Source organism: Fundulus heteroclitus, chromosome 8, assembly GCF_011125445.2.
Source record: "Fundulus heteroclitus isolate FHET01 chromosome 8, MU-UCD_Fhet_4.1, whole genome shotgun sequence".
Classification (NCBI taxonomy): Eukaryota; Metazoa; Chordata; class Actinopteri; order Cyprinodontiformes; family Fundulidae; genus Fundulus; species Fundulus heteroclitus.
Genome location: NC_046368.1, coordinates 26,627,757 through 26,645,311, shown reverse-complemented (window position 1 = coordinate 26,645,311; position 17,555 = coordinate 26,627,757). Strand labels below are relative to the sequence as shown.

Here is a 17,555-nt window from a genome sequence, read left to right as displayed (position 1 = left end):
AGATGGCCTCAACACATGAGATCGTTCTGCTTTTGTTTTTTTTGTTGTATGTTTTATCAACATTATACTTTTTTTCTTTTTATAATAAAAAGGCAAGTTTATACAAACAGAAGACTGTACAAATATCTAACATTTATTATTGCCAGCTCAAGTTCATTCATCAAACTTAAAAAAATAAATAAATAAATAATAATAATAACTATTCCACCTTTAAATACCCTGTTTGCAGGGATTGGCTGCCAGATTGGCAGATTGGCAGGGCTTCATAGGATAATATAACAACCGACCAATCACATCTAAGGGCCATGAAAAGTGGCCATTTAACCTAACCTTCTTTTTATGGCAGTGCTAAATATTAAGAATTTTTCTTTCTTTCTTTTTTTTTTTTAGCTTGAGCAGAGGTTCTATAAACTTCCAAATAGAAAAACCACCACTTCCTATTTCCCTGTAGCCGGGAGAAATATGACGTGATGATGAACAGGACGTTTCTTTTAGCTCCTGGTCTCTGGGCTGCATCGCCACCCGTATTAGTCCTGACACCATGGACAGCAAGGAGGATAGCACGGTGGGTGAGAGAAAATAAATTCCAGTGCTCACTGTTGGAGAACTGAAGCCAAGACTGACATCTTGGGGTCACCAGGTATCCATAACAACCACTAGATGTCAAGTACAGAGGCTCTCAAAAGTTTGCATTCCCCTGTTAAAATGTCGGGCTTCTGTGGGTTGGAACAATGCGATCAGGATGATTTTTTTTTTTTCAAAACTTTCTTCACATACAACAATGTGTTGAAGCGCCTTGTGATGGGATTTCAACATTCTGTCTTCTCTGCTAGCAATCGATCATAATCGCTCGTCTTGAGTTGGTGAAATTTGTCCCCTCTGCCTTGCAAAAGTTTGTGAGGACATCTCTCGTCTACATCCCACAGGTTGTGGTTCTGGTGTCTGCCTCGGCCGTTGCAGATCTTACATCTTCCTTGTTCCTGCGTGGATCTGGATGCGTGCTTGGACTCAGGGCTACGCTGAAAAGCCTTTTTCTTTCTTCATCTTCAGCTTTCTAGCAGACACGTGAACGTTTTGGACCAAAACTAACTGTTGTTTGGGGTCGATCGATAACTTTATCCACCGGGAGAGAAAGTCTAGTTCCATCTGAAGACAGGCATCGCCGTACAGTGGTGATGTGCGGGGACCTTCCTGTTCCGAATATGCCCTTTGAGATTATGGCTAAAAAGTTTCAAGTTTCGTTCCTGCTGACCGTGAAAAATGTCTATCAGGCTGTCAGGAGGTTTAAGTATGGCCTGGATGTTTTCCCTGTAAGAAAATAATCTTTTCTTGGAACCAAACCATGTAGTCCGGGCCTTCTAGAGATTAAAAGAGATCACTGTCACATGTAGAACAAAGCCGGTACTTGTTGGGAAATCCTGGAATTCCTTCAGTGTTGCTGGAATTTCCTGAACTTTACCAGGATTTTATCTGCTTTGATCACATGGTGCCACGACGGAGCTTTTTTCTGCAGCAAACGGAAAATCACTCTATGAGCATCCTTAAGTATGGTGGAGGTTCTGTGATGCTGTGGGCCAGTTACTCTTCCAAAGGCTTGGGGAATCCAGTCAGAGTGTACGCCACCATGAACTCTTTGAAATATCAGAAAATGTAAAAATAAATAATGTAAAAATAATCACTTTGCTAGAAAATTAAATTATTAGTTTTAGGCTACCAACCAGGGTACCTCAGTAAAGAGGAAGATACACCTACACTTTTACTGATTATAAAGAGCAAAAAAAGAATTCCCAAACATACTAAACGTTTCTTAAAATTGTATTTGATACATCTTGTGCTCCGTGGCGCCCTGACCTTTGCCGTCTTTTCCAGGTGTGACGTGTAAACAGACGCCATGGCCACACAGGAACCGTCCCCCCCGTCGTCCATGGAGAGCAATAAACCTGGCTTCCCCAAGAAGATCCTGGGCAACAAGCTGGAGGACAAGCACCTGTGCAACTGCTGCCACAATATCCTCAGACGGCCCTTTCAAGCCCAGTGTGGACATCGCTTCTGCTCCTACTGCTTCAACAGGACTGTGAGGTCGGAATCTGATTGGCTAAGGCCAAAAAAATGGGGCCTATGTGATTGTTGTTGTTTTTTTTTTGTTTTGTTTTTTCACTATAGGGAGTGTGTGCGTGTTATAAATAAAACCAGCTATTCTGTATTCATAAATGACCATAGGGTAGATTTGTCAGAACTTTTAGAGACTTACCTAAAACTATTACAACTTTTGATTTCATCTCAGGGCGTTATTTGGAACCCAAAAACTATAAGCTAGGGCACCAAACAGCTCACCGACTAAATTACTGGTGAATTCAGAGTCAGATATTTCCCCCAGGAGGTGGTGGAGACCAGAAACAGAAAGCAATAAAATTGATTCTGGAACTGCATTTCATTGAGACGCCGCGCTAAGTCGTGGGTTTGTTTTATGACTATGATCCATAATGAAGGAACGGCTGCAACAAATGATAATATTTCCAGGTTTCCTTTTCTAACTTTTCCATTTTTCATGTATATATGACAGAATGCTACCCTTTTCACATTTCTTCTGTCTTTAGCATCTGAAGAGCTTCTGACTCACAGACTTTATTTTGAGTAAGAATCGGACGGTCATGGGGCCACTTCTTCACTGCCTGACTTATTCTTTTTAAAAGCACTTCAAGGTGAAAGAAAGCTACGTTAGAAAGCTACTTTCAAACATAACCATAATGTTTCGACTCTGTAGCCTTATAGAACCACCTCTCCAAAGAGGATTTCAGACTGATAAACTTTCCCAGTGGTACAAATCAGACAGATTAGACAGGCCATGTTTAGCCTGAAGCCAAAATAAGATTGCAAATTTTTATGTTTATGCTTTTAAGATTGTGCCGTTGTATCAAATGTCAGTATTATGCACAGTACGATGGGAGAATCCAACAGTATGATAAATAGCATAAAAATATTAAGATTTCAGTGTAATTGAACAATTGAATGTGTTGAAAATGATTAACTTACTGCTGTTAATGGGGCTCAGGTAGGCACCCTGCAGTCAGCTGCACGAAGGACAAGCTGCAGCTTTCCAGCTGTGAAAGAGCGTAACCCAAAGAAGAGTGACTCACATCAGGTTCCACATGACTGTCTCTTTTATTTGGCAACTGGAAATAGTTTAAATAGAAAAAACTGAGTAGATACAGAGAAGAGTCATGCCTTCTTTCATCCTCCTGACGGACAGTGTGCTGTAAACACGGTGGGGGAGGCACATCGCTGCTCCACTTCAGCCCCAATATTGGTTGCAGTTCCATTCCACAGTCGGAACTCGGAAATCTCAGCTTCCCGATCGGAAAAATCAGCTGGGTCACGGCCTGCTATAGTCGGACTTTACTTTTTTTCAGGGCCGGTTGTCTGATCCAACATGGCACGCCTAGCATCAACAACAGTAAGCTGGTGATAAACCTGCTTATTTACAAGGGACGACAGTTATAAAGGAAAGCGTCTAAAATCCAATGTTGCATGCAGCGGCTGCAACTCTAAACCGAACTAATTAAAAGAGGTGTTTGCATGTGGAAAGTGCAGCTTTTTAAGACGTACTACGGACAAAACAACAACTTTCCTGGCCGTCGCTGCACTGAAATCCTAACCTTTTGTTTTTTTTTGTTTTTGTTTTGGAAGTCCCGACTTCTCCGGCTGTGTTAACTGGAATGCTGTTCACTCGGGTTTATGCGATTCACAGCTCCTATTTTCAAATTCGGAGGCAAATGGAATGCAACATAGGAGTCACTTGAGCACTTTCTTTGACATCTTAATAAAACAACGTGAAAACTGCTGAAATGGTCTGCTTATTAGAAAATGTGTTTTTTTTTTTTTTAAAGAAGTCTTTGAAGCAAAACTAGAAAAAGGTCCACAAATGAATCTGGTCCCTAGAATACCTGGGGCCGACTCTGAACGTGCCTTATGATTGTTATTAATCTAACTGGTCATTTAAGATGGCAGCACTGTAATAAAACACACTGTGTTTCTCTGCTAAAGTGGTGTATGAGAATATACAATTCATTGATTTTCTGCTTTTGTAATCCTTTGCAGCAATGGACCAGCCAGAAAATGCAAACGCTTGTATTAAAGAAGATATTTTTGAGGAGCCTACAATCAGTTTTGAAACAAGGATGTGTGAGTGTCCACTGCATGTTAAATTTACTTATGAGCCCGCTCGTATTCAAGAGGAGCTGACTGTGGCCATTATAAAGTTGGTTTTTGAAATTGGTTTTGATGGTTGTTAACAAAAAGCAGAGAGTAAAATGTGAATGAATTTCAGCCGACGTCGTCACTAGCAGCGTTCAGAAAAATTGCAGCTGCAGCCTCGGATTTTTGTTGTTTCAAATCTGAATACATTTTTGTCCTGTCCGTCTTTTTTTTTTTTTTTATTAATTTCCAATGTTTTTCCAGGCGTTTCCTGACAATGCCGTTCGAAGAGAGGTTTGAAAGCTTATCTTCCGTTTGTATCAATGAAGACTGTACTTGGAAAGGCACCATTAAAGAGTATGAGGTGAGCTAATCTGATAATGGCTCTTCTATTGGTTGTTTAATTTAATTGTAGCCAAAGGGAGTAATGCAAAGACGCATTGTCTTGCAAGAGAAGTTACTCTAGAACGGAATAGATTAGAAACATTTCTCAGTAGAGGCATTTCAGGTGTTTCAGCAGCAAACTTATAGATGCTGGGAGGCACACAGATACATAAGTAAAAAATAAATCACACTATTAGAAAAAAAACATAGAAGCTATACGGGGGTGTAGTAATTTAAAGGATATACAGAACCATTTGGTATGAAACATATACATGTTTGAATGAAAAGCACATGTAGATCTTAAAATATACAGTCGCCTATCAGTGAACTGCAAATAATAGCTTTCTAGATTCATGAAAAAGTCTGCTGCTTCTGTGCCCATAAACAATTAGGGAAGGCTCAGATGATTATGCCATGGGTTTTTAAGCTTCTGAAGTTTAGTACATACCATGTACTTTCAAGGCAACACCTGAATTACGCTGCTTCCTTGGGTGACATCATAGTTTTCAGTGATGTCCCGCAAACCTGAGTCAGTCACAAGAGCTTTGTCAGGACGACTGGGCCTAAATTCTAGCAAAGTATTGCTAGAGAGGCTTGTGGACGGATTACCCAATGTTTTGATCCAAGGCTTATAGTTCAAAGGAAATTTCTACCAAATACTGAGAGAGAGAGCTATTCCTCAATCTTCTTATTTTGAACAAAGAAAAGCTATCCATGTTTTTATTATCCTGGCATTTAGCAAATGGAAATCTTTCATCCTAGCTGACCTAAAACATGAAAGGTTTAATCTGATTTATTGTCTGAAAGCGACATTTATCACACACAAGTATCTGGTTTGCATTTGTACATGCAGCTGTTTATGTCTCCGACGTGGCTCTTCACTCAGGCTACCATCAGAGGGCGGTACAAGAAAATGAATCAGTCGAGCTCTAAAAAGTTGACCGATTCACTTCTGCTTCTTGTCCTGTCAAAAGGGATTGTGTTGTGGAGACACCCCTCTTTGCGGCTATAGTAGGTGACGAGAGGAACTGCACTGTGTGGGACTCCTCGGAATAGCTTCAGAACGATTTCCTGCATTTTGATAGATTTTCAAAACAATCAAACTAAATCTAAAACGGATGCCTACTAACAACCAATGGCAACGAAGATGGCGATGAAGGCTCTCGTGTTTACGGCTGTCAGTTCAACTGTGTGTATGGAAGTTAGAATTATAATATATAATAACAATGTAATTAAATGCAAATTCTAACTGGTATCCTCATTAGATCACCAGCAGCTTTAAGCAGAAAAGGGTATGTGCATCTCTTAGTGCACACCCTGTGTTTATACTGTAGATTGCAGTGTATTTGGGGATTTTCCATGTTGATGCCTTTTATGCATTCAGGCTACAGTGGGGCCCTCGTCTTTTGCTAAACGACACCTTGCTGTTTGTTTGGACTGTGGAGAGTGATTAAGGGGACTTCTCAGAAAGGAAACCTTTAAATTAGCTGAAGTGTTTGCACGATTCCTTCGTGTATTTGCACAGCCGAGGGTGTTACCGATCTGCCACCTCGATTCAGTGTGAGCTCCTCTTCCCTTCCCACAGCTGAATCACGAGGGGAAGTGCGAGTTCATGATCATCCCCTGCCCCTCCTGCAAAGAACGAATCCGCTTCAACGAACAGGAGCGCCACAATGAGCGCGAGTGCCCGGAGAGGACGCTCAACTGCAAGTACTGCAAGGAGCCGTTTCACTTCAAAAACATTAAGGTCAGAAATCATTTATTTCATTTGGCTGTGGGGTGGGGGGGGTGGCTTCCAGCTTGGTTTGTCACTCAAGCTAAACAGCATTAAAACATTTACGGCTTCTTTTAGGCACACGATGAGATCTGCCCCAAGTATCCAATGATCTGTGAAGGCTGCGCCAAGAAGAAAATACCCAGAGAGAAGGTACTTTTTGTAAAATACAAATCAGTCTTTAAGTGTTCATCGTGGAAGCAGGTCACTGGAACAAGAATGTGTGCAATATTAAAGGTCCGCACAGATGAAGCACGTTTTAGGTTTAGATAAGTCTGTAGTATTATCTAAAGTGTTCATTCATCCATCCATCCATCCATCCATCCATCCATCCATCCATCCATCCATCCATCCATCCATCCATCCATCCATCCATCCATCCATCCATCCATCCGTCCATCCATCCATCCGTCCGTCCATCCATCCATCCGTCCATCCATCCATCCATCCATCCATCCATCCGTCCGTCCATCCATCCATCCATCCATCCATCCATCCATCCGCCTGTCCATCCATCTATCCATCCATCCATCCATCCATCCATCCATCCATCCGTCCGTCCGTCCATCCATCCATCCATCCATCCATCCATCCATCCATCCATCCATCCGTCCGTCCATCCATCCATCCATCCATCTGCCTGTCCATCCATCCGTCCATCCATCCATCTGCCTGTCCATCCATCCGTCCATCCGTCCATCCATCCATCCGCCTGTCCATCCATCCATCTGCCTGTCCATCCATCCGTCCATCCAGCCATCCATCCATCCATCCATCCGCCTGTCCATCCATCCGTCCATCCAGCCATCCATCCATCCATCCATCCATCCGCCTGTCCATCTATCCGTCCATCCTTCCATCCATCCATCCGCCTGTCCATCTATCCGTCCATTTTTCCATCCGTCCATTCGCCTGTCCATCCGTCCATCCGTCCATCCATCCATCCATCTGTGTAATGATCAACCGTTCATTTATATTACATTTTGTATTCATATTTTGTTATCTGGATGAAAAACAACTAAAAACTCTGGAAAATTGAGTCTGTCAAAGGTGGAATTCATTCTTTTGAAACATTGTCAAAAAACATTGCATACGAAAGTTAGAAAAAGACAATGAGACAATAAAGTTAAATACTTTTATTTTTTTATATGCTTTTTTTTGTAAAATTCACAGTAATGTACAAGAATATGCTGTTTTGTTATTGTTAGTTGTCTTATATGTTGGTGCATATCTTAATCGTTTTGACTCTGAGTCATTTGGCTTTCAGAGGATAAAACCTATTTGTCTTTCTCTTTCATTTTAGTATGTGGACCATATTAAACTCTGCAGCAAATTCCGAACGCCCTGTCGGTTTCATGTCGTTGGATGTGACATGTCTGTAAGTAACCTGGAAATTGATTACGCCTTTGAGTTTAATGTTGAGAGTGTGTATTTGTGCATCTGTTTGCACTTCCAGTTTTACTATGTTACAACCACACACTACATTGTATTTGGTTGCGGTTTTATACGATACAGACATCATTGTGAAGTTGAAGATAAATGCCAGTGATCTTATTTGTCAAATCATTTCTGAAAGGTGGCGTTCGGCTTCCTTTACTCTGATTCACTTTAATAAAATTCCTCTGCAACCAATTACCTTTTTTAGTAATCTAATAAGTGAATAAAGTCCGCCTGTGTGTAATTTGATGTCAGTGTAAACCCAGCTGTTCTGTGAAGGCCTCAGAAGTTTGTTTGAGAACATTAGTTAACAAACAGCATAAGGAATACAGAGGAAAACAGCCGACTGGTCAGGGGTAAGGTTGCCCTGGTAAGGGGAGAAGTTTGAACAAAATCCTAACCTCTGTACATCTTACGGAGTTTATATGGCCGACCACCTAAAATGACAAAAGGAAAGCAATAATCAGAGAATCAGCCAAGGTGGCCTTGGTAATTGTTACTTCATAGATGAGCTGCAGAAATCCACAGCTTAGGAGGGAGAATTTATCAACAGAACAACCTTTGTGCACTACACCTTTTTGGCAAACGTGACAAGTAGAAAGCCATTATTTGCAGTTTCCCACAAGTCATGTTGGGAACTCAGCAAATAAGTTCAAAATTGTGCTTTGGTCAGATCAGGCCATGATTGAACTTATTTGTCTAGAAATAAGCTATAAGTGGCACAGAAATAAATCCCCCTGAGCGTGGGAAACACAGCGTGGGGATGCTTTTCTTCACCAGAGGCTGGGAAGTTGATCAGAGTAGATGAAAGAGGGATGGAGATGTGGAAGCTGTCCTGCTTCTCTGATTCAAGACCTGTGAGTGACTAAAAAAGTCTTTAGACTTAGGCGGAGGGTCATCTTCCAGCAGGAAGATGCACAATAACCCTAAACGTACGATCAGAGCTACAGTGGATGGTTTAGGTGAAAGCAAAAGCAAATTTGATTTGTTTGATGGACCTGTGGCAAGTAGGTTTAAAGATGTTCTCCATCCAGTCTGATTGAGCTTGAGCTACTGAACAAACGCTGCAAACTATTGTGAAAAGACACCGTTTTAATTTTGTGTTCATTGCTTTTCACTGCAGGATTTTTGCCCACACATTTAGCATAAAATACATAAAGTTTCTTTACCTCTTAATGGTAAGACAAGCTTGTTTGTATAGCTCTATTCATATTCATGGTCATTCATTGTGCTTTACAGGAAGATAAAAAAACACGTTAAAGAAAACCAAATTTAAGACATTATGAAAACTTACTAATAGAATGGTCTTTGACCTTCATCTGGATCTGCAATAGTGTTTTCAGCACTGACATGAAGGAGCCCGCAGTTGCTGCTTATCTCAGTTGGTTCCACAGCCGAGGAGCTCAGGCTCTAAATGTTGTCTTCCTTTGTTTGGACAACACTGACTGATTATTGACAGAAATCTCATGTTTGTTTCTTGTTTAACTTTTGTCTCCTTTTTTATATATATATATTTTTTTTTTTTAGGTGGAGAAAGAGAAGATTCATGATCACGAACGCGCTTACGCCTACGAGCACCTTAACCTGCTCCTGCACTACATCATGGGTATGAAAGTAAGCATGGAGGGCCTGCAGCCCCAGGGACTGGAAATAGCCGGACACAAACTATTAGAACTCCAACAATCCCTCAGGGAACTCGAGGCCAGAGTCTCCCAGCTCAGCACCACCTCCTCTGGGCCTCCCGTGCAGGGAGCTGCCGCCTCCTCCTCCTCCTCCTCCTCCTCCAGCGCTGGCCCACCTGGCCCACCCGCATCAGCTCCGCTCCCTCCACCTCCCACGCTCCCTCCAACTCTCTCTGTGTCTACCTCATTCACACCGCTGCCCAGCTCAGTGGGCGCAGCGCTGGAGCTCCAGCTCCACAGCGAGAAGACCAAGGTGGCCGAGCTTGGCCGCAGATGCACAGAACTCGAGGTCAAATCGGGGACGTTTGAAAATGTGGTGTGCGTTCTTAACAGGGAGGTGGAGCGGTTCGCCACAACCATGGAGGCCAGCAACCGGCAGCACAAACTGGACCAAGACAAGATTGAGGCTCTTAGTAATAAGGTACGACGTCACACTGTTGGGGTGTTTTGGTTTCATCAGAAGATGGCTTTCTCTCGTGGGAGCGATGTCGCCCCAATGATGAATTGTTCCTGTCAAAGTTCCCTGACCCTATTTGCAGCGCTAAGACAGGGAATTCTATTCAATTGTTTAATTCAGTTCTATTTATAAAGCACCAATTCACAGCACGTCATCTCAAGGCACTTTGCAAAGTCAGTTCTATCAAATCACGCAGAGCAATTAGTTAAAAAGTTTTCCATCTGAGGAAACCAAGCAGATTGCATCAAGTCATTTACTTTCAGCTTTCGCTCCTCCTGGATGAGCATGCAGCCACAGTGGACAGTTGCCTGCATTGTGTCGTTGTCTTCGCAGCAATCCCTCATACCGAGCATGCATGTAGCGACAGTGGAGAGGAAAACTCCGCTTTAACAGGCAGAAGCCTCTATCTGCCACGATCGACCTGGGGTTAAGACCTGATAGTAAAGAGCTTGGGAAGATAAGGAGTTTGATCCTCAGTCTTTAGCAGTTTTGTTCTGTGTAAGCTACATGCTGATGTATCAAGCTCCTATTTTATTACTGATATTATTATTATTTTTATCTAATAAGATTTAAAAATCTTTCAGCTGGATTTAGTTCAATGGTATTCACTAGGTTGCTGTTTGTACAAACGGTGGGGAGCTGCCCTGCTACAGACACCCTGCTGGCCGCTGCTGTAGCCATTATGTTTGCAACTGATTTAAACGTTTACATTAAAATTTTGGGTATGGTTGTCTTACTTTTGCCAGGTACGACAGCTGGAGAGGACCGTGGGGCTGAAGGACCTCACGGTGGTTGAGATGGAGGGCCGACTGAGGGAAATGTCTGCCACCACCTTTGACGGCATCTTCATTTGGAGGATCTCCGACTTTGCCAAAAAACGACAAGATGCCATTGCAGGCCGGGCTCCGGCCATGTTCTCACCAGGTAATTTTTTTTTTTCTTTTGCATCTTTGTTCTGTTGCAAAACGCACCCTTTTGTTCTAAAAAAAATTTATAAATCCAACCTTGAGTTAGAAGCCTAAAGTAGAAATTCATATTTTCAGAACAGCAACTTTGGGTCAGAAAACCAGTTCCCTCGAAGACCTCCTGCTGAACGTGCCTTTTCTTTTGACAGCTTTCTATACTAGCAAGTACGGCTATAAGATGTGCCTGCGGATCTATCTGAATGGAGATGGGACGGGGCGTGGCAGCCACCTTTCCCTGTTCTTTGTGGTGATGAGAGGACTGAGTGACGCGCTGCTCAAATGGCCATTCAACCAGAAGGTAAAACACATAACCAGCCATCTTTATAGTGAAAATGTGTTTTAAATGCATTCAGTTCATGTTGACTTATGGTTGTTATGGAGACTTAGTGATCCAACAAGGTCAGACTTTGCTTTCAGTCCTCCTCACTGTTCATGACAATAAAACAAAACCGATATGACACTTACCTGAATAGACATATTTTTGGTTCTCTGATGTAAGATTTAATCTAGAGGGGTGAATGTGACTTCCCTTTAAAAGTACCTTGATGACTTCTCAGTCTGCTGGTCCATTGCGGTCTGGTATCGGATCCAGAGCATGGAGGGAGACTGTTTAATTTGGCGACAGTGCAGTACTGCCAGTGGCCTTCAGGGGTGCTAAACCTGGAAGTTACAGGTCTAGCACCCCATAGTAGCTAAAAGTTACATGGTTCTACTTGAAAATTATTATTTATTAAAATGCTTTTTTTTTACTACTGTAGGTTGGACTTTTGTTAGTATTTTCAGTTTGTGATTATGCTGCTGCAGTAAAACTTGAAAATTTATTCAAGGCCTTTTTCTCATTTTTGCCAGGAGTGCTAATAAGCGTAGAATGCACTGTATCTTACCAAACTAACTAGAAAAAAACTTTCTTTTCTATGCATATGCACTTGAGTATTGGATAATATTTAGTTCAACTACACAAAAATCTAAATTTTGTATACCCCAAAAAGCCTTTGGCGAAAGCCATAATGCCCTAAATCCCTGATTACATTACATAAATCCAATTAATGAGTTCTAAAGAGGAATCTGCAGTTCTCACACCACTTTTCTGCCAAACCCACAGAATCAACTTATCTGTGACTCAAATATTGCAACACTGATAATACAGTGCTTAATCTTGTGCTACACTGTTGAAGATTGCATGAACTGGTCTGCTTTGAAGCAGAAAGTGATACTGAAATCTTGCCCTACTTTCTAATTAACTCAGCTGAAAATTATCTGGCCATTTGTGGTCACTCATAGAGAACTGAACTTTTATTTCCAGAAATTCAGGAGGTCTGTAACCATGAAAAAGGAAGATACAAAAACAAGACGGACACCTCTCGGAAAAAGTTAAATATCCCATCCTGACTTGTCCACACCATTGATCCCAACACACACGCATTATTCACAACAGGAGCACATCAAAACAACGCAAGTGCTTGAAAGATGGGACAGAACTTCTACAAAGTTCCCATCCTTTCCCTAGGTTTAGACCTGCATAAGGATTTTTTTTAGTAGGCCGGCGTTCATGGCAAGATAGGAGTCAGTGTGACAGCAAGCCTTGGATACTGATATTGAGTTGACGTTTAAAGTGGATCTCTCACAAATTCTAACCCCAGGTAACGCTGATGCTACTGGACCAGAGCAACAGGGAGCACATCATCGACGCATTTCGACCTGATGTCACGTCCTCGTCCTTTCAAAGACCTGTGAGCGAGATGAACATTGCCAGCGGCTGTCCGCTCTTCTGCCCACTCTCCAAGCTAGATGGCAAGAACTCATACATCCGCGACGACACCATCTTCATCAAAGCCATTGTGGACCTCACTGGCCTCTAGACATGTCCATGTTACAGTTTGGCAACCAGGCAGCTCCCTGACCATTCAAGGCTTCTTTTTTTGGTCAGTCGTGGTCCTGTTAGGGCTCTGTTCGGAGCATCGTACGGTCCCCTGCCACTCGCAGGAGAAGGACGTGCTTGAGGCTGTATGCTGCACGTGGCTGTTCAGTCCAGATGGTGCTGGCTTTGTCATAACTGGTGGTATCTGTGTGAGAGCCACCATCATCGATGTACATTTCGAGGGTGCAATTTGTTTTTCTTTTAACATCTTCCCCAGTGGGGTAAACATCCTTTTTTTAGGATACCTAGTTGAGCAGCAGTGTGGCGTTGTTATCATGCTGTTAGCAAAGAGAGGTTTGTTGCAACGGGGCCAGGAGAAGGAATAACTTTTAAACTTCTGAACTTGTGGGCTTTCAGCTTGTGCAGATTGTCTTAGAACAGGATTGTAGATTCGTAATAGTTTGTGTGGTTATTCCGAGAAAGCTGGCTTGCTATAGAGGTTAGAGCTCGATGTGGTTTTTCCTTCCTCTTGAAGGTCATCATGGATATTGTGAGCTTCTTTGTGTTGAGTGAATTTGCATAGACAAACGTGGAGTTACGTTACGAATAAGATAACCGGCTTCTTTGCCTTTTGGTTTTCTTAGCAAAGTGCATGCTGCTGGAGATTTTTTTTTTTAACTAACAACTCTTTTTCTCAACCCAGCTTCACGAACGTTAGTTATCAAACCTGTCGGTGATTTAGCTATCCGTGATGGTGGACATTGCCTGCATGTCTTTGGAGCCAGGCTGTTTAATGTAGAGTTGCGTGTTTGTTGCTGTTTAGGGTTCGGTGGTTCTGATCGGTGGTTTGGTACATCTGTGGAAGATACAGCGGAGTTACCAAGGAGTCAGGGCAGCTTGCCAGTCAAGCCTGAGGCATAACACTTGCATGGAGTTCTCCTGCAGGATTTGCTCACTCGCTCACAACTCAACACATAGTACTGTGCCCCACCACAGACTGAGGTGAACACAGATTCACAGAAGTTAAGGAAATGTTTGTCCGTACTCATAGTTTTCAGTGCATACTGTACGTGTTTCTGCTGCTCTGAGACAGAATACTGATGTGAAACTTATATGTGTCAGTGCAAATAAGCTGCAAGAAGTTGTAAAGCATTGTTGTAGGTCTCAGACCTTTTCTGACAATATTTATTACTGATTGATCTTTAATGCTGATAAATCTTAACAGGGCTTTCCCCCTTTTTGCAGTAACACACATTCAACATTATACCTGCTTTGCCATCCTTTTTTCAATTCGCCTCCAATAGAGGTCGCTGTTGTTGTGTGTCTCACATGCTGAGGTGGTAAGGTTCATGTCGGCCTGTTTGGAAACCAGTTTTGACCTGTATTGAAACCTCTCTGTGCATGGGAGGCTTCAATTCATTTTTGCTATGGAATTTCGAGCTGGTTTACTCCGTGAGCCGAGCGCGGAAGCCTTTATTTGTATTTGTTTGGATGACAATATGTAAACATAGAATAGTTATTATGTTATATCCGGCACTGCTCAGCACCGACAGAGGCCTATATTCATAGCAATGTATAAATATGTATCTTTTTTATATCATAATGTTGAAATAATCTATATATTGATGGTAATATACGCGAGATGTTATAATAAACATAATATTACTGAATACCTTAATAATTCTATATCTATAGAGCAACTTTTTGTTTGATGGTTTGAACAGGCCAGGACAACCTTTTTTGTGCAGTGAGGACTTGTAGAGTGCAATATATGACCACATCCCTTAGCCATCTTAGTTCAAAGGGTTTAAACAGGTCACACTTTTTGTTGTCATTTGTTTACATTAGTCATTATGGCGCTGATGAGTCGCGGCCAGTTTTGAACTCTCCAAGGAAATGTGGTGCTTTTCTAACCATAAAACACACAATTCCATCATTACAAGACTCTTTAAAAACGTGTTGTTTGTGAAACTAGCTAGCTAGCACCTAGCTAGCTAGGAGAACCATTTACCTGTTTAAAATTGTTAGACTATACACTGAGTGAGCTTTTGTTCAGAACTTTAGAACTTTTTTAATGATGTCTTAAGGATGTAATAAGTCAGATTTATATTCACTTTTTAAACCTTGAGTGTGCTTGTACCGTGCCAAAATCTATTACCTCTATATGCTAACAGTGTTATACTGCAAGATGAATTTTATGTTCTATGCTAAAATATGGTGCCAAATATGTTTCTATTTAAGTTTTGAATTTTATGCGTATGGGTGTTGGCAAGCATGAGGCTTTTTTTAAATAATGCATGTGGTCATTCCTACTAGAAATGATTCTGTCAAACCCATGAACTGGTCTTCACATTGCAGAATTTTGTGAATGTAAGCTTTAAACCTGCAGTTTTTTAGTATTTTGAAACTGGTTGTTCTGTCAGGTGACGCAGCTAACCCGAACCAACTTTATTTGTGCACTTTGGGTCATTCGTCTAAGCAGGGTATATATATCTTGTTTGGTTATGTACCTTGAAATCAGAGCCATATATATATATATATATATATATATATATATATATATATATATATATATATATATGGATGTTGATGATTGATGTATCATGCTAAAACAGCTCTTGCAGTTTGTAATAAAGGTTGTTGGTTTTTGCTGCCTTAGTGTTTAAAGTGTCTTTCATTCAGAAATTCATTTGCCAGCAATTATAGAAGTCAAGATCTATTTGCAGTTTCCAACTTTTGAGTGGACCACAGAGAGAGATGGGGGGGGGGGGGGGGGGGAAGGTATAAAATAAGCTCTAAAAAGCAGTATGTTGTGATTTATTCAAAAATAAATAAATGTCATTGTTCTGCATGTTGGCCAAACAGGAATTGAAACCCATTAAAACTCATGTATTCACCCTCAACATAACAAAAGAGCCAAGATAGTTTTTCTGTTGGTTTAGTCATTTTACATTAAATTTAACCTTGCAAATATCTAGCGTGCAGCTTTCCTCCGTGTACGTGACTAGCAGGGACATTATTGTAGGTATTAGTCTCCAGAACAGAGCATTGCTAACCAGGGCTAATGAGCTCCAAGTGTAAGTATTTGGATTAGTTTCTGTTAAATTCCCATTTTTGCCCTTTGGTGGGTTAACTTCTATTCTGCATTGATTCAGAAAGAAACATGAACCATATGCTGAGAACCAATCAAAGTTTCCACAACGAAAAACAAATGTAAGCAATTCATGAAGAGAAGCTGAGTGGACAGAAATGAGCACATTTTACTTTTACGTACCAGCTATATATCATATGGGGATCTGCAAATCAACATCATCTAGCGTGACTACCAAGAATGATTGGCAAACAGACAGGCTGACAGTAGTTCTAGCTGAAATGAAGTTTAAAGGAAAGTTCAAACTGGAAGACTTAGCCACCCCCCACCACCACCACAGCGCACCTTCTCCACTGATTGCCTCATCAATCGTCTGTGCACCAGCCAATCTCATCCGGACTTCATCCTTCCATCTAAGGTGCCTCACTCATGGATCCTCCTGCTCCTCAGCTGGGCTTCAACCCTCCTTCATCCCATCTCCTCCTTCATGCTCTCATGCTTCACCTGACTACTTCTCCCCTATGGCCTCTACCACCAGTGTCTGAACCCTGGGGGGAAGACTTCACTAATGCTAATCCTAAAATGAACATCCAAGCTCATAGACATTCGAAGCGTTCGCGTCTTCTGCCGGTGTCCGAGCGCCAAAGAACTTTACTAATTTATGTCAATAAAGCCCTCGAATTGCCTCTTTTTTTTGTCTGTGTGAGTCTTTCCAGATTGAACTAGTTAATAAGTCAAATGTAAGAACAGTAAGAGGGAAATCAGGCGATGTGGCATAAAAGCAACAACCTTTGTCTTTTCAATACTGATACAACCATCAGCTGCATTATCCAGAGCATCCTGACCCACTGGAAGTATCACAGCACCGACATGTTTTCACAATTACAAACAGCAGGGTGAAAAGAAATGTTTTTTTTTTCTCCTTATTTGGAGTGTGACTTACCTGGGCTGACTGAGGAAAAAACAGGGAAAGGTTTCAATCTTACTCCAGAAGAGTGAACACAAATCCTCAAAACTAATGTCTAAGTTTTACTAAATGCTGTTATTTTGTAGAATTAAGGAGCTGGAAAAGCATCAAAACACTCTCTCTCCAGATGTGTTTCCTTAATGTGTGATTTAATAACTTGCCTTTAAGCAATAAAGTTAGGGTCCAGGGCATTAGTCTTATTAATTTATTCTGACCTTTTTTGCTGGCAAGACTCCTTTTGCATTTAACTACTTAGTTTTTATAAGTATTCGAATGAAACAAGACCAAGATCATGTTAGAGATAAATTTAAATGAGTCTGTCTGATGTGTTTTCAGCTAAAGTGCCTTGAGCAGTCTTCAGTTGCTAAATGAAAATAACTATAATAAGAGCAATGAATCCGTTGGTGTCCATCCACAAATACAAAACTGTAAAATGCACTAATATATGAGACCGTTTTTTCTGTTCACTAGAGGGCACTATTTGTCCATCAATGAATTTGTACAGAAACAAAAGTGATTCAAACCCTCACATTTTTGTCTTTCATGGAACAACGGTGCAGATATGTCACTATGATACAATGTTACGTTGTCAGAGTACAGAGTGTCCCCTAAAACTAACACAACACACTCATGAAGTACACCCCTTAGTGAAAATGTCCCATCTGTGTCAATATTTTATGTGGCCACTATCATTTTCCAACCCTACCTTAACTCTCATGGACCTGGAGTTCACTACAGCTTTACAG

General features: G+C 41.4%; 1 protein-coding gene across 1 annotated transcript in view; it reads left to right on the top strand.

The window, feature by feature from the left end:
• Positions 1-14,421, top strand: part of LOC118556459 (TNF receptor-associated factor 2-like) — a 37,964-nt gene extending 23,543 nt beyond the window's left edge. The window contains 13 exon segments of the mRNA XM_036140478.1: positions 1,870-2,079; positions 4,045-4,048; positions 4,110-4,160; positions 4,162-4,182; positions 4,459-4,491; positions 4,493-4,558; positions 6,164-6,325; positions 6,431-6,505; positions 7,656-7,730; positions 9,317-9,892; positions 10,675-10,852; positions 11,043-11,191; positions 12,534-14,421. Of these exon segments, the coding sequence (XP_035996371.1) occupies positions 1,892-2,079; positions 4,045-4,048; positions 4,110-4,160; positions 4,162-4,182; positions 4,459-4,491; positions 4,493-4,558; positions 6,164-6,325; positions 6,431-6,505; positions 7,656-7,730; positions 9,317-9,892; positions 10,675-10,852; positions 11,043-11,191; positions 12,534-12,752 (1,797 nt within the window). The 5' untranslated portion in view covers positions 1,870-1,891 and the 3' untranslated portion in view covers positions 12,753-14,421.
• The last annotated feature ends 3,134 nt before the right edge of the window (positions 14,422-17,555 follow it).